Source organism: Epargyreus clarus, unplaced genomic scaffold, assembly GCF_041222505.1.
Source record: "Epargyreus clarus isolate Ecla_fem2 unplaced genomic scaffold, WU_Ecla_fem_2.2 ptg000005l, whole genome shotgun sequence".
Classification (NCBI taxonomy): domain Eukaryota; kingdom Metazoa; phylum Arthropoda; class Insecta; order Lepidoptera; family Hesperiidae; genus Epargyreus; species Epargyreus clarus.
The window spans coordinates 5923206-5937262 of record NW_027332213.1 but is presented as its reverse complement, the minus strand read 5'-3'; the positions used below and the strand labels follow the sequence as shown (position 1 = coordinate 5937262).

The 14057-nt window shown below is 31.1% G+C and overlaps 3 protein-coding genes across 5 annotated transcripts in view; 2 read left to right on the top strand and 1 right to left on the bottom strand.

The window, feature by feature from the left end:
* Positions 1-1266: 1266 nt before the first annotated feature.
* LOC140757996 (U6 snRNA-associated Sm-like protein LSm8) lies at positions 1267-1732 on the top strand. The gene has a single exon (XM_073093934.1). It carries the CDS (start codon positions 1408-1410, stop codon positions 1696-1698), a length of 291 nt encoding a protein of 96 aa, XP_072950035.1. The 5' UTR covers positions 1267-1407; the 3' UTR covers positions 1699-1732.
* Positions 1733-2798: 1066 nt separating this feature from the next.
* Positions 2799-8262, bottom strand: LOC140757993 (solute carrier family 25 protein Shawn). Of its 3 annotated transcripts, XM_073093929.1 has the most exons (10): positions 8046-8262; positions 7529-7686; positions 7178-7340; positions 6661-6783; positions 5748-5846; positions 5402-5508; positions 5235-5316; positions 4731-4938; positions 3820-3905; positions 2799-3266 (listed from the first exon to the last, which is right to left on the bottom strand). In XM_073093929.1, exons 1-9 carry the CDS (start codon positions 8134-8136, stop codon positions 3869-3871), a joined length of 1068 nt encoding a protein of 355 aa, XP_072950030.1. In that variant the 5' UTR covers positions 8137-8262; the 3' UTR covers positions 2799-3266; positions 3820-3868. The 3 variants fall into 3 exon arrangements, with proteins under 3 accessions (XP_072950030.1, XP_072950029.1, XP_072950031.1); XM_073093928.1 differs by lacking the exon at positions 3820-3905; XM_073093930.1 differs by lacking the exons at positions 3820-3905; positions 6661-6783.
* Positions 8263-8665: 403 nt separating this feature from the next.
* Positions 8666-14057, top strand: part of LOC140757992 (NADP-dependent malic enzyme-like) — a 32330-nt gene continuing 26938 nt past the window's right edge. The window contains exon 1 of the mRNA XM_073093927.1: positions 8666-8862. Within this exon, the coding sequence (XP_072950028.1) occupies positions 8834-8862 (29 nt within the window). The 5' untranslated portion in view covers positions 8666-8833. The remainder of the gene's footprint in view (positions 8863-14057) is intronic.

Here is a 14057-nt window from a genome sequence, read left to right as displayed (position 1 = left end):
GGGTAAAATAGGGAAAAACGGTTTTTTTTTAAATCCTTTAATTTTGAAGCAACTGCTACAAAATTTTGTATTGGGCTTTCTGAATAAGAACAAGGACACGCCTGTTTATCCCCATCCGAAAAATTAACCCCGTAGAGGGTAAAATAAGGGTTAAAAGTTAATTTAAACAATCGTCAGTTTTGAAGCAAACACTATGAAATTTTGTATTTAGCTTGTTGGATAAAATTCAATAAATAATGAAATTCTACCCAATACGAGGTAAAATAATGACCGGAACTTTGAATTACTGAAGGTATATATTTTATGGAGCGTAAATGGTGGATTGTTTTTGCGAAATAGTAAGATGTTTTAAAAAAAAGTTAACTAAACCTATCGAGTAGTATATTAAAATAAAGGAACTTAAAAGAGATTACACATACGTTATATAATATATACATATGTATAACTCATCGAGATGACTGTCTGACTAAATGAGTAGTGTTGCTGTGATAAAGATCAACGCAAAGGGAAACCGCTGAACTTAAGAGTGCTGGAATTTTAATCATAGGTTCTTTTTATAGCGTAAATGAGCGCTACGAGGACAAAATAGGATAATATTGTTAGAACATATTTTGTTTTTGAAGCAGATACCTCCTATGAAACTTTGTATTTGGCTTTCTGGATTAAAATAATAAAACGCCTATTTCTCCGTTTTTGGAAATTCTACTTCAGCTTGCAGTCGGGTTTTTTGATTTTTTAATAAATTACTTGTTTTAATGTTACGTTCTTCAATCACATAGGAATTAGTAATCGAAAGTTACGTTACATACTATATACGGATATATATTAGGCAGAATGCAGAGCGAATGCTATGCAATGCGAATGCAGTTGATTGAAGAATGCGTGCTGATGCGTTGTGGACACTTGTGGACCAAAGCAACACCATGAAGTTTTAGTCGGTACCTAAGTCACTTATACCTGTTCTGTTCCATCAAATGTTTAATATTATATAATAGTCCCTGAATAATTATTATAAGATAATATCCCTTTGTGCCCCTGTGCCTTTTGAAAACGGAATTAAGCAAGAACCCTGGGGCCTTAAACCCCGATGCGTTTAATCTTGACGTTTGAGCATCTAATCATCTTATCGTAGAAAGAAAGCATTTTCAGTTCAACATTCTGCCATTTATAACATACGTAATATTTTTATACAGAAGACTATAAAGTACCACTAATTAACTGTACCATTCATAGTCTGTGCTGTCATTTAAATTTTGTCCATGACGGTTGACATTGACATAATAATAAACATCGCGACATTGCTGTGGTGCGAATAACTTCAGTAATTTACAAATTTAAAACGATAATTCCAAGGGAAATAGATTACAAATATATTTCAAAGGAAGCCTCAACATTAAGTGAATTACAATGGCCTCTGGTTTAGAAAACTATGTGAACCAAACCGTATCAGTAATAACGTCGGACGGGCGAAATTTTATCGGCACATTGAAAGGCTTCGACCAGACGATAAATATAATTTTAGATGAATCCCACGAGAGAGTGTTTTCGTCTACAAGTGGAGTAGCTCAAGTGGTGCTTGGTCTTCACATAATTCGCGGTGATAATGTCGCGATAGTGGGACAAATAGACGAATCGATCGATAGCAGATTGGACCTGGGGAACATCAAAGCAGAACCCTTAGGATCTATAGTACACTGATGTATTATTTTTAAGTATTAAATTAGGTTTCCAATTTCTGTGTTTTATTTTCGTTCATAATATAAACAATAAGTTTATAACCTCAAAAGTTAGTTTTAATTCAGAAAATGATAACTGTAATCAATCACATCTTTTTACATTTAAATTATTTAAAAATGTGGCCGGTTGTGTACCTATTATGAGCATTTAAATGTTATTAATTGTGAGCACTGTATACTGTATATTGATATAATAATGACTCACTTAAAACATACAAACCAAAAGCTTTGGTTAACAGAAATGGATAGGAATAATTTGAATATCAAAAATTGCATTAAACTGACATTATAATAAACTATTATAGATATTGAGGATAGTGAAAATTATATATTTTCAGGTTTTACACTGATGCTTTCTATACATAATAATTATAAATATAAATTGTTAACAACGAACCTGTTACTAAATATTCCCCATCATATAATCCTGAACATTATTTATGATGGTAATTGTTTTAGCATGTGTTAAAAAATAAAACAATAATTTCCTTGTTACATATTTAATGAGTAACATTATATACAGCAACAACTTCAATATTTACATTCATATTACATTAATATTATTTACACAGCATACAATTTGGAACATAAGGCTTATATATAAATCACTAAATTTCATCACATCAATAAATTTGCAGTTTGGACACATAGGAGGTTAAAAGATACATGATAAATAAAATTCATAATTAAGATGTTAATGTAAATTACTTGAAGGTTTATATTATATAATAATTTAACTTGGCAGGATAAATAAAGACATACTAATAAAGTACATATTTATTAATATTAAAAACTATAAACAATATATTCAAATAGTAGGTATAATACCCGGCACGAGTCGTGAGCACAGGTGGGCAGTAGTGGGGGTAAGCTCGCGCATGTACACTTTTGGCACGAATGAACATGAACAGAATGACACGCGAGCCTCCAATAGATGATGTGCATTGACTGAGGAACCAATCGCGTGCAGCTCGGCACCCCGCCCCGCCCCGCCATGACCGAAACATTAACTACTGCGCAGCTGTCAGTTGTGCTCACGACTCATGCCGGTCACTATACTAGAATTTTATTTACCTCTATGAATCTATGAACAAACACCAACAAAAAGGATTGTCCCTTTTTTAAATAAATTATTTACTATGCTGTCTAGCAACTAAAATTGTAAGATATATTGATTCCTAATAATAAGCATAATATTACTACATTAGATCAATGTAAATTAAAGTATAATAACTAACCATAGTTTACCTTCACAATAAATTGAGTGTATGGGTATAATACATCTAGCATTTTGTGACACACTCATACAAGCAAACATAAGTATCATGGATTTACATATATTTGTATTGCATATTGACAGTGTACTAAATCTACTATCCTACTTTTATTAAAATGGAATTTGGTAACTCATTATCACTATACATACAAATTGTACTTCATTACTACACAATAACCAATGTTATTGTCTTTGGGGATTACGAATAATCATTATTACTTGATGACTTGCTCACTATAACAATATCTTGATGCCTGTAAAAACGAAGGCGAATCATTAGACATAGAAATTTTTATTTAAACCAAGATTGTTTACACGCTTAAAAAGTTAACATTGTGAAGATATTTTTTCTTAGGAATTAGGCTGTAAATCAAGTTTCTAAATATATAATTACTAGACTCATGTATTACTTTTTAACCAACTTCAAAAAAGGAGGAGGTTTCTCAATTTGACCGTATATATGTTTTTTTTATCTGTCAAAATGAAATAGGCAATACTGAGCAAAAATTGTCTATGTAGGCGTCACTCCTTTTGCTTGCCTGATTTAAGTGTGAAGCCACCTTATTTATAAAAATATAATGTTACACATTACAACAATTCTTTACGGGTCTTCTATAATACAATACATTAATTAAATACTTAAAATATACATAATTTCTATCTGTCTTTGTCAACTAAAATACTAACAAAATAAATTTATAGTAGTTAGTATACAAAAAGTTGAACTTTTACATTTATGTATTTTCTAAGTCTAGGTCTAAATATAACTATCATTAATTAGATACTAAAAATTTGAGCACATTTTACCATGTAACATTAGAATATGACATGTCTATGGCATAAATCACACACTCAATTATTCAGATTTAATTATTGTAATTTCTATCCCTTGTCTGAAATAAAAATACGAAAAGATAATACAAAATGTAAAACATTCAAATAAAATGAATTAAAAAGTAACAGAAAAAAATAACATACACTAAAATTAATTGACAGAATACAATAAAATAACATAAATACTTAAACAAAATAGATTAAATTGACCTCACAAAATTAACTTGTGCATTATTGCTGAAATTAGTTAAATTTAATTCCAAAGCATCTAATATTATAGAAAATACTGAATTTGTAGCTTTGATTTCGGTATAAATTGAAAGACATCTGTAATCAAGCATAAACAGGGCCACAAGAGAGATCTGCCCATGTGGACTAAAGTTGGAGTGGCTTATGTGTCTCTCCCTTACTACATACTAAACAACAGTGTTTGACACTTCAGTCTTGAAAATCAGAGGATTTTATCACGTTCGTTTAGTATTAAAATTTTATATTTATATACATATCATCAATTTAATAGATATGTACCTTAAACCTCATTATAGATGTTTTTTGGCTAAATCATAGATTAGTAAAGATTACTCACTCCTTATAAGAAAATGTTAACCAGTTTTGAAAATTGTAATAGTTGTGTAAAAAGGTTTTGCCATGTCTCCATGCTAAAATGTCTCTAAAATATTTGAAATATTTATTTATTATGTAAATTACGCAGTATTAGTTATTTATTCGTAACTTTTCTCTAAAAATGTTTTTTATTTGTCAAGAATTAAAAAAAAATTCTTCTTCTTCAGACTTCATTCAATTTCAAAGCAGCGAAGTATCTTTACTAATCTATAAATGTGTATTGTATGTTTGATACAACAAATTTTATAAAGCATTATTACCTTTGTAGTTTCTCCTTATATTTTTGAGTGTTGTACTTTTGGAAGAATTGTTTCCCATATTCGAATGTTGCTATCATGATGGCACAAGCGGGTGCCACTTTAAATATTCGAGGTAGCAATCCAGTGAACAAACCCTTAAAACCATGGTTTCTATATATATTTTTAGCTATATCCTTCATATTCGAAGCTCTCTGTCGTTTTGTGCCATCTGCAAAATTTAATAAGCATAATTTTTTATATAAATAAAGACGAACACACTTTTTCTTTTAATTTTTTTAACAAATTTAAAAGACTTCTTGGCATTATGCCACAAGAAAGAGTTTTGGGCGACGTTTTTATTTTTTTAAGTATAATTTATTTACTGTTTATATTTTAATTTTTAAATCTTAGATTATATTTAGTTTACATTTAATTGAATATCTTTTAGTATTATAAATTTTATAATAATAATAATACAGAGATAACATTGGCGAAGTGCTTCAATGCCACAGAACATAAACAAACCTGTATATATTTCTTTCTCCCCAAGCTCTATTTGTTGATGTGTCTTCACTACATCAAATGGCAAAGTAACAAATGCAGCAATCTGAAAAGGCGAAACAAATAACGTTTAACAAATCTTTTTTATAAAACAGAAATAGTTTTAATAAGACATTAAAGATGATACATACACTGCCAGCCACGGAACCACAGAAGAAATTGAACAAAAACGTATTTTTCTCTGAATCAGGTTTATTGAATACCCTCTTCGTCGTCTCAAACATAGTCCAATAGATGCCTAAAACACGAATTAATATGAAGCTACAAATATATAAAAAACAATTTGTAAAGATTGTATAAAGATATAATTCCAAAATTCCACGTTTTCACTACATATATAATATTTTCCAAGGTTTGCAAATTTAGAGCATGATTTTACATCTGTGTATCTGCAAATTAATCTTAGTGTAAGGCTTGAGTAAAAATGCATAATTAGAAAAGGGTTAAAATGAAAGTCCTTAGTAATCTGTTACATACCTGAAAAAGGTACATCTCTCAAGAGAGTGGATCCCAGTCCACGGAAGAGACCTCTGTATCCCTCATATTTTATTACTTGCCGCAATGCCGCAGTAATCTCTGAAAAATACTTTCAAATAAGCATGTACAATCTTACCTTCATCTCAGAAATTTTGAACAAACATGTCTTTAATAATGTAATCCTTTATTCAAGGGCCAAAGATAATTTATTATTTTATAATGCTTAATGCTAGCATTATAGGGCCCACAACTTAAATAGAAAATTATACTGTTACATGGCCATGTGGCATCATGAAATTCTTCAAATAAAGTAGGTATTCTTCTTTAGCATTTGCATTTAAATTACATAAATAAGTAATTAATTGATTAAATGGCTTGTTATCTATTCTAGTGTTGAATATTTATTAAGGATTAAAAAAACATATTATACATTGTAACATTTTATACAGAAGAATGAAAAACATTGAGTTGCTTAAACCTAAAAAATATTGCATCAACCATGATAAATGATATTAGTTTTATTAGGTGATTTATTCTCCTTGTGTGATCTTATCAGTGCCTGTCATACCGTTTGATAGTTGCTATATCATACATAATAGGATTTTCTATGGAATAAATTGAATTAGGCTTTGAAAGAAATAACTTTTACACATTTTTTTAATAAAGTTTCCTGAGTTTTCACAGAATTTTAATAGTAGAAAAATCTGGTTTTATTTAAGGTAGAGTCATAGTCTACTACTCTGAACGATGTCAACAATGTAGTTTCTTTAATGTTTTCCATTAATATTGAAACAAGCAATACTTAAATAGAATGACTATATGTACTTGAAAACATCCTCAAGAAGTAGTGATATTTAGTTATGGAACTTCAGAACTGAAGGCTGAAATGGATTTTATGGGATTATAAGATTACCTGAATAAGTCAATTTTTTAGACTGCATTTTTGTCCTGATAAGTTCTAAAGGACTGACTATAGTAACAGCAGTCATTCTGGCAGTAGCACCTGCCATCATCGGTATCCACATAGGCTGGCTCACTACATATAGAACATAAGAGCTCATTAATATTTATCTTATTTTGAAATTTTAAAGCTTTATTAAAATCAGTATTGAAGTATTTTTTAATATAAAGAAGCAAAAAATAATAACATAATTAATCTGATATTATAAATGCTGCTGCTAGAGGAGTGTGGACAATCTGTGTTCAACCCCAAATAGGAGTGAATTCTTATCTGAGATTGGCCTTAGATGCTTTTCCTGAAAACTAAAAGTGGAATACCAATCTTTGTTCTTCTGCTTCCGTACCCTCCAGGTCAAAATAAATCAAGATGTTATAAATTGGACATTGGTATCCTTCGACAGAAATAAATTAATATTGGTTTTTATATGTGCAAAACAGTAACTTGTAAATATTATTATACATATACTTACTATCCCCAGTCAATTTGTTGTACATAGTTTTCGTCTTATATCGTAGTTGCTCATATGATACAAAGTAAATAACAGTACATGGAAGTGCTAAAACAAGGGTAGGGCTCAAACCAGACCACAATGCTGGAACTCCTTCTAATTTTGCTATTTTGTAAAAGGCATCCTGTAAGAAAATCATATTAGTAAAGTTATTTTCGATTTTGAGGTTGAACTGTATCCACTATTTATCTATACAGATTAGGTAGAAATTTTAATAAAGAATGAAATTAATCAGAATGAAAGACTGAGAAAAAAGTAGACATGCAGTATATTTATAAACCGCAAACAAATTTTGAAAATATTGAATCTCACCATGGTTCCATGGAAATGTACACGTCTTGGTATCCATGCTGTCTCTCCACATGGGCACAGGTGTTCCATCAGGCCATTGCAATACAAGTAACACTTATTTGAAAGCAAAGCCTTTTGCTGTGCCTGGAGTCTTATTTTTACCACATCTAGTGGAGTCACTGTAGATTACATTTACTATATTATTTATAAAGCAACATGATAATTTTTATTGAATTTAATTTAAATTTAAATATGCTATAAATATGCAAATAGTCTTTCATGTAAATAAAATGAACCAAGTGCTTTTGAGTCCTGCCAATAAACGGTAGTCGAGTGTCATGCCAGAAAATTATAAAAAGTATTGTAGACAACATTGCGAATTAACTATTAATTAAATTACTAACAAAATATTACTGCGATGTTTTTATGTGTTTCGCACTAACTTGCGTACTTTCTCATTTAAATTAAAATTTACATAATTATAATGTGATGAATTAACGAAATAACAATCTCAAATAAATAATTGAATAAAACTTACTAAATAGAGAGGTTATTAGTGCACCAGAACAAGCTGATGCCATTTGCTGAAAAGGAGTTATTCGAAACTGAGGATCGTCTTCTCGAATCATGGCATTTATCGTTACAATCCACACTAATTTATAAAATTACAACGCAAACTTATGCACACTACAACCTCCAATTCCAATCATATGTTTTTTAATTTTGACAATACGCAGAAACTGTCAATTCTGACAATAATATTATTTTACCAAATCTTTACAGATAAAAATAATAGTTGTATGGCATATTGCTGGCAGCACACAGATAATATAGAATCGATAAAAAATCGATATTTTTAATATAGTAAGAAAAAATGATAAATTATGTATTTATACCATAGAAAAGTACAAATCACGCGGCAATTTCTTTCAAAACTGAAATCATTGCTTATTTGTTGTCTTTTGACAATCAATATATTGTTGGGGGCTGTTTCTTCTCCTCGTGCCATATTTAGATCATCTACAGACTGCATAATATAATGTACCTCTCTTGATTTGTCTATGACTGTGAAATCTGGCAACATTTTTAAATGTTCAAACATAATCATTCGTTCCATTGATGCACGGCCTCATTGCTTGACAGATAGACAAATTATCTCATTCAGAGACTCATTCTCACATTCACATCTCGCTCGAAGCTCGAACGAATCTGCACATTATACATGGAGGGCGTTACTACAATATTTTAAAAATACAACTTATTTATTGAACAGTGACACAAATTTTTCGGGACTCTCGAACTTGTAGATGAAAAATATTTTTTGAAATGTTTTCCTGTGTTCCCCGGTCTTTAATGTAAGTACCAATTCGTTTATTTTTGGAGTTTACATAACGTGACACCTGTATTTTATTCGATTTGTATACAAATTCTAGGCTGTCGTGAAGAAAATTCTATATTTAATCGTTTCTGTAGTTTACTACGAGTAAAATTGATTTTATTTAAACGCAGCATTAGGAGTTTTATGTGAAGAATTTGATTTTGATTGGTTACGATATTTACCGCGATACAGGTAAAAAAGTGAAATATTTGAATATTATTATATTCTTTTCATGCCTCGCAAATCCTAAATACCATTATTAACTTTGATAATTCTTCGCGTCTTAGCCTCCTTCATTACGCTATTCTGTGGAGTTATTGATCGATCGTGTGTTCGTACATAACGTACGCTTACCGATTTAACTATTATTAATATAAACATTTTATTTCAACCGCAAAACAGAGATGAAGATGTAAATTGAAGTTCAGAAGTTATCTATCTAATTCATAGATTAGTACCTAATTAGATAGTTTCGTAGTTTATTATTTTACTGACTTCATTTTTATTTAGTCTGGTTATAAAGAGTCGGGTTTTGTGTCATAAATAATGAATTTCCTTTATCTTTTAATATTTATTACAATTGACAATAAGGTTTATAGAGCCTTTATTATTGTAGCCCCATTAATATTTTAGAGAAAGACAGTCTTTCATTCACTATAAGCAATCATATCTATCACATTACTGAAATGTTGGAAATGAAATACTTTATTTTTTTTCCTATTGTGTATATTCTTTATTAAAAGAACTTACATTCTTTGTATATTTTAAAAATACGACAGTTACAGTTTTAAGCTTACACAAAATTGATGTATATGTTTGCATCTCAAAACAAACTCTTTGATGTAGTGTGTATTATGCCTAAAATTTTTTTTTCCTATATATGTCCTTTGAATGTTCTCATTTTATGTTTCTGTTGTAACTGTCATACTCAGCTGTAAAAAGTGTGAACAGGTGGTTTTAATGTTAAGTCATTCCAATTAATTAATATTTTAATTATGAGTGTTAACATAAATGTAAGTAGACAGTTAGCAATTCGAGAAAAATGTAGATAATAAAAATGTTTGCGATATAGGTATATAATTTTCAAATAAACTCTTTTAGAGTTCTTTTGAGCCCTATAAAAAACACTTCCTAAAAAAATATTTATTTCTATATAAATATATATTCCTTTAAATAAATATACTTGATTAAAAATATCATTTACCCAGCCACAGCAATTGTAACTGATAATCATATAAACAGTTACACTCTAAATCCTGCCATACTTCAAAGAATTTTCAGTGAAATCTGCTTTTCCTTATTGCTTATTTATTATTATGATTTCCTTCCTAGATGTAAGTGGTTGGATATGAAAAGTCTATGCTAGTTATTTATAATTAATCTAACCATTGTTTGTCTACCACAGATTGAAATTAAACTATTCCTGCCTGCTTTCTAGCAGTAAAATTCTACAACAATTCAATACAATTTCTGTTGTAAAATTTCGACCTTTCATTGGCAAACATTTTATAGTTTGATTAATAATATTAGGCGTTAGTAACTACATATAAATCCATATATTGCATTAACCAGGTGATTCTTTTTCTCTGATCATTCCTCTGCAACTTTGTTTGATACTTTACATACAACTATAGTTGTAACATTGGCAAAAATATTAATCTTGAACTCTTGTCTATTATTAGCTTGTGCCATTTCAATTGACTTGGCAACGTTTCTATGAATGTGCCACAAAATGTGTTAAGCAGCCCACATAAAATAGCTAAGATTTTAAATCTATTTTCCATTGTTTACTAATACACAAACATAATGTTAGGTATATATTTGTTATGTAAATTTAAGACAGTAAAGCTAAAAAAAGGGAGTTAAGCTTATTTGGTGCCAAATATATGTAATAAGAATGAGAGCATATATAAAACTCCTGGGTTTGATCATATATTCATTGGTACCTTTAAGGAGCTTAGTATTACAACATCTTAGAAAGTTCAACTTTACCATCAGCTCAGGCCATGTTATAATTACTGCTATAAGCAGAGACATGTAACTTCCACACCTGTCTATTTTCTTTCTGACCACAATGAATTCTACCACCTTCACAGTGACATTGTGGCAATATATCGCTTCTATAAAAAGCAATGTGAATATTCTCTTAATTTAACCATTGAAGTGGACTTGAGACATTGCTAATCTTTTTTGCAAAGACCTTCACTCCGACATTAATACCACGTGTTTACTTATGTTTGTGGTCGTCAGCTGATCGGAGCGTGAGTGCTCTGTGTTCCACAAAACACTTGTATAGTGTCTATTGAATTGTGAGGCGAACATATGAACATCAATGTAGTAGCTTGCGCAAGTACTAAGTAGGTACTAGTGCTTTTGGGCGAACGCCACGCTAACCATACATCGATCTTTAGTAAAAGAAATATACAATCAAAATCGTTATCAGACATGATGTCAGAACTGTTTGTATTTGGCCGCGACGGCATTACCATTACACCTGTTTTACCCTTTTACCGTTATTACAGTGTTTTAGTTTAAGGGTACGCAAACTTATGGTAGGCAGTGCATGTTAGTCCTCTGGAGTAAAAACGCCCATGAACTTCCTTTTACTAACGTTTCTCGACTCCTGACCTATTTTCGACGTCTGACCTATTTAGGGGTGGTTGAAGACGCTATGGGCGGCGGTGCTACAATAGCTATTACATAAGAACCTGAGCCAGTATTGATAGCTTAGTCTCATCTGCTCTATGTAAAAAGTGTTTACACGTAGAAATTTGATGCACAATATTAGTAATGGCGTCTATTATGCATCGTCTGCAAACAACGTTATTCTTATAGTCTGATTGTCATATTAGTGGATATTAACTGAAGAGAGGAGTAAATACAGCGCATTGGTTACAAAGGAATTTCTAGTCTGCTATAAAAAATATTTTGGCGTCAAGATACGGTCGTTGCCCGCAATACGTGTGCGGTCATTACACGTCTTAAAGCATCTTCATCATTGTCTTTCACGTCTCAGAGAGTGTGTTTTTTAACATGATTCTATTATAGTAACGATTCTGTGCTAAACTAAATTGCGTTTGCAGCTAATTTATATGATAACTACGTTCTTCCCGCGAAACCGTACGTGTGGGTCTAAACACCTATAATGATAATTTATGTGACGAGGTTGACACAATTTTGTGATGCTCCACTTTATTATACGTGATATATACATGGTTCTATAATATAAGTGGCAATAAAGCCCACCTGATATTTAGAAGTCATTGCCGCAGAAATAGACCTCAAAATAATTGTTGTCTAAAACCTCCAAAATCTAAATTTCCTCTGGAATAAAGTGCTATGTTTCTTAGAGTCTTTCTGACTTAACATAATTATAAGCAGCAAGAAGTCGCTGTTATGTAAGTTAGAAATAGGTGTGGTGTAAAGTTACGTAATTCTTCATCGCAGACTCCATGAGACCCACGCGAGCTCATAAAAAAGGATCTCGTCCAAATTATTTATCCCAAAAATATACTTGAGTTAAAGGTATTTTACTTCTATATATGATGATATGATGATTTCTCGTAGTAATTACTCTTACTTATGTTTAAAACATACTCATTATTATGAAATTCGGATAAGCTCGTTCGAGTTCCAATGGCTAAAATAAATATCCTTAGATGGGATCTCTTATGTTTTGTTTATGTGTAGCTTTTTATTATTTCATTCGAAAACAACATTATTGTTTTATTTGGCAATTACCTAATGTATTTGATCAATGATAGTGATGAAAAGGTTTAATGTTACGTAAGTGCCCTATGTAAGTACAGCTTACTCAAACTAATCTGTAATCATATGATAGCCATGATACGAAATTGCGCATTTTTATCTTACATACAAAATATTAATGCGATAAATATTATATCATAGATATCCATGTAAGTATCAAAGCATAATATACCTAATTTGAAGTACCGTCAAAGGGCTTAGTTACGTCACAAATTTATTTTGTGGTTACGTGTTTGAATTACTTCTTATTACACTATTGAGGTAGTTCAAATATACCTTTATATTAATAAATCAATAGAAATGATACATAGATATTTCTTCTATTTGTAAACAGAGCATTCGCGATGTTATTGATGGACGAAGTCGTCTCCGTTTCTTTGTTATCTTCACTGAAATTATGTAGAGTACGTCTTTTTTTAAGTCTGCCCTAAAAATTCTAGAAATAAGAAGCAGTTGAAAAAAGATTAAACTACTCCTCATAGTAGATATTAATGTGGTGAGATACTTATATATGGCTCAAACACTTTCTTTACTGTTTTCTACGTTGAAGGATGTCTTCTAATCTCGTCTCTCGTCCTGAAGATAGCACCGCATCTAGATACAAGTAGGAATTCCTGTTTGAAGTTCGTTGTAGATGTCCACGGGCGGCAGTAATCATTTAACGTAAGGCGGATTGCATGCTCGTTTGCTACTTTCATTACATAAAAAGGCCAGTGGCGCAATTACACGGATGAGAGGACGTTAGACAGGTCAGGATTGTACGAGACACCGCCATGACGTCAGATCTTAAATCATTCACCGTAGCTCTATCGCCACGTCAGTATCACGTCATCGGATGTAGTTCATACAAAGGTATCACTAACTGGTTTTGACAATGCCTAGATAATATTTCAATTTCGGTAAGAAATAATGTAATCACTACGTCGGCTTACTGACCGACGATTGCCGGTGTCAGAGTAAAGAACATCGCGAGATTCACTTAGTATATTGAATGTTGGTAGCCATTTTTGTGTTTTCAAGATTCGGAAGCCATGCCAAATCTTTTTACCTAAGATAGGTACGTTAATAGATGTTTAAATTTGATCTCAATTGATAGCAATAGTCTTTGAAAATCTCGTCCAAAATGCTTGACTTGGCCTTTATTGATAAATCCTTTTATTGGTCGATGCAATGAAACTTCGCAATAAGACAGATGACCCTTACGATAGAAAAAAATTGTAACAACAGAGAAATGCCATTGGATGACCAATGCCATGGCCTCGATTTTCTACATATGTATACGAGCTCTAGCTCGAGCTACGAGCTTTAGCTCGTATACTTGTTTGGTAAGCCCCATCAGCGCATCATGCTCTGACTAAAAATTGACGGGAAATCCCTCTTATAGTCAAGAGTACAACAAATAGT

Coding starts and splice junctions, on each gene's coding strand:
- LOC140757993 (XM_073093928.1), bottom strand. CDS start 8,136: ATGATTCGAGAAGACGATCCTCAGTTTCGAATAACTCCTTTTCAGCAA. Junction 5,509..5,747: donor GAGAGATGTACCTTTTTCAG/GTATGTAACAGA, acceptor TTCGTGTTTTAG/GCATCTATTGGACTATGTTT. Junction 3,267..4,730: donor TATAAGGAGAAACTACAAAG/GTAATAATGCTT, acceptor TCGTTTTTACAG/GCATCAAGATATTGTTATAG.
- LOC140757996 (XM_073093934.1), top strand. CDS start 1,408: ATGGCCTCTGGTTTAGAAAACTATGTGAACCAAACCGTATCAGTAATA.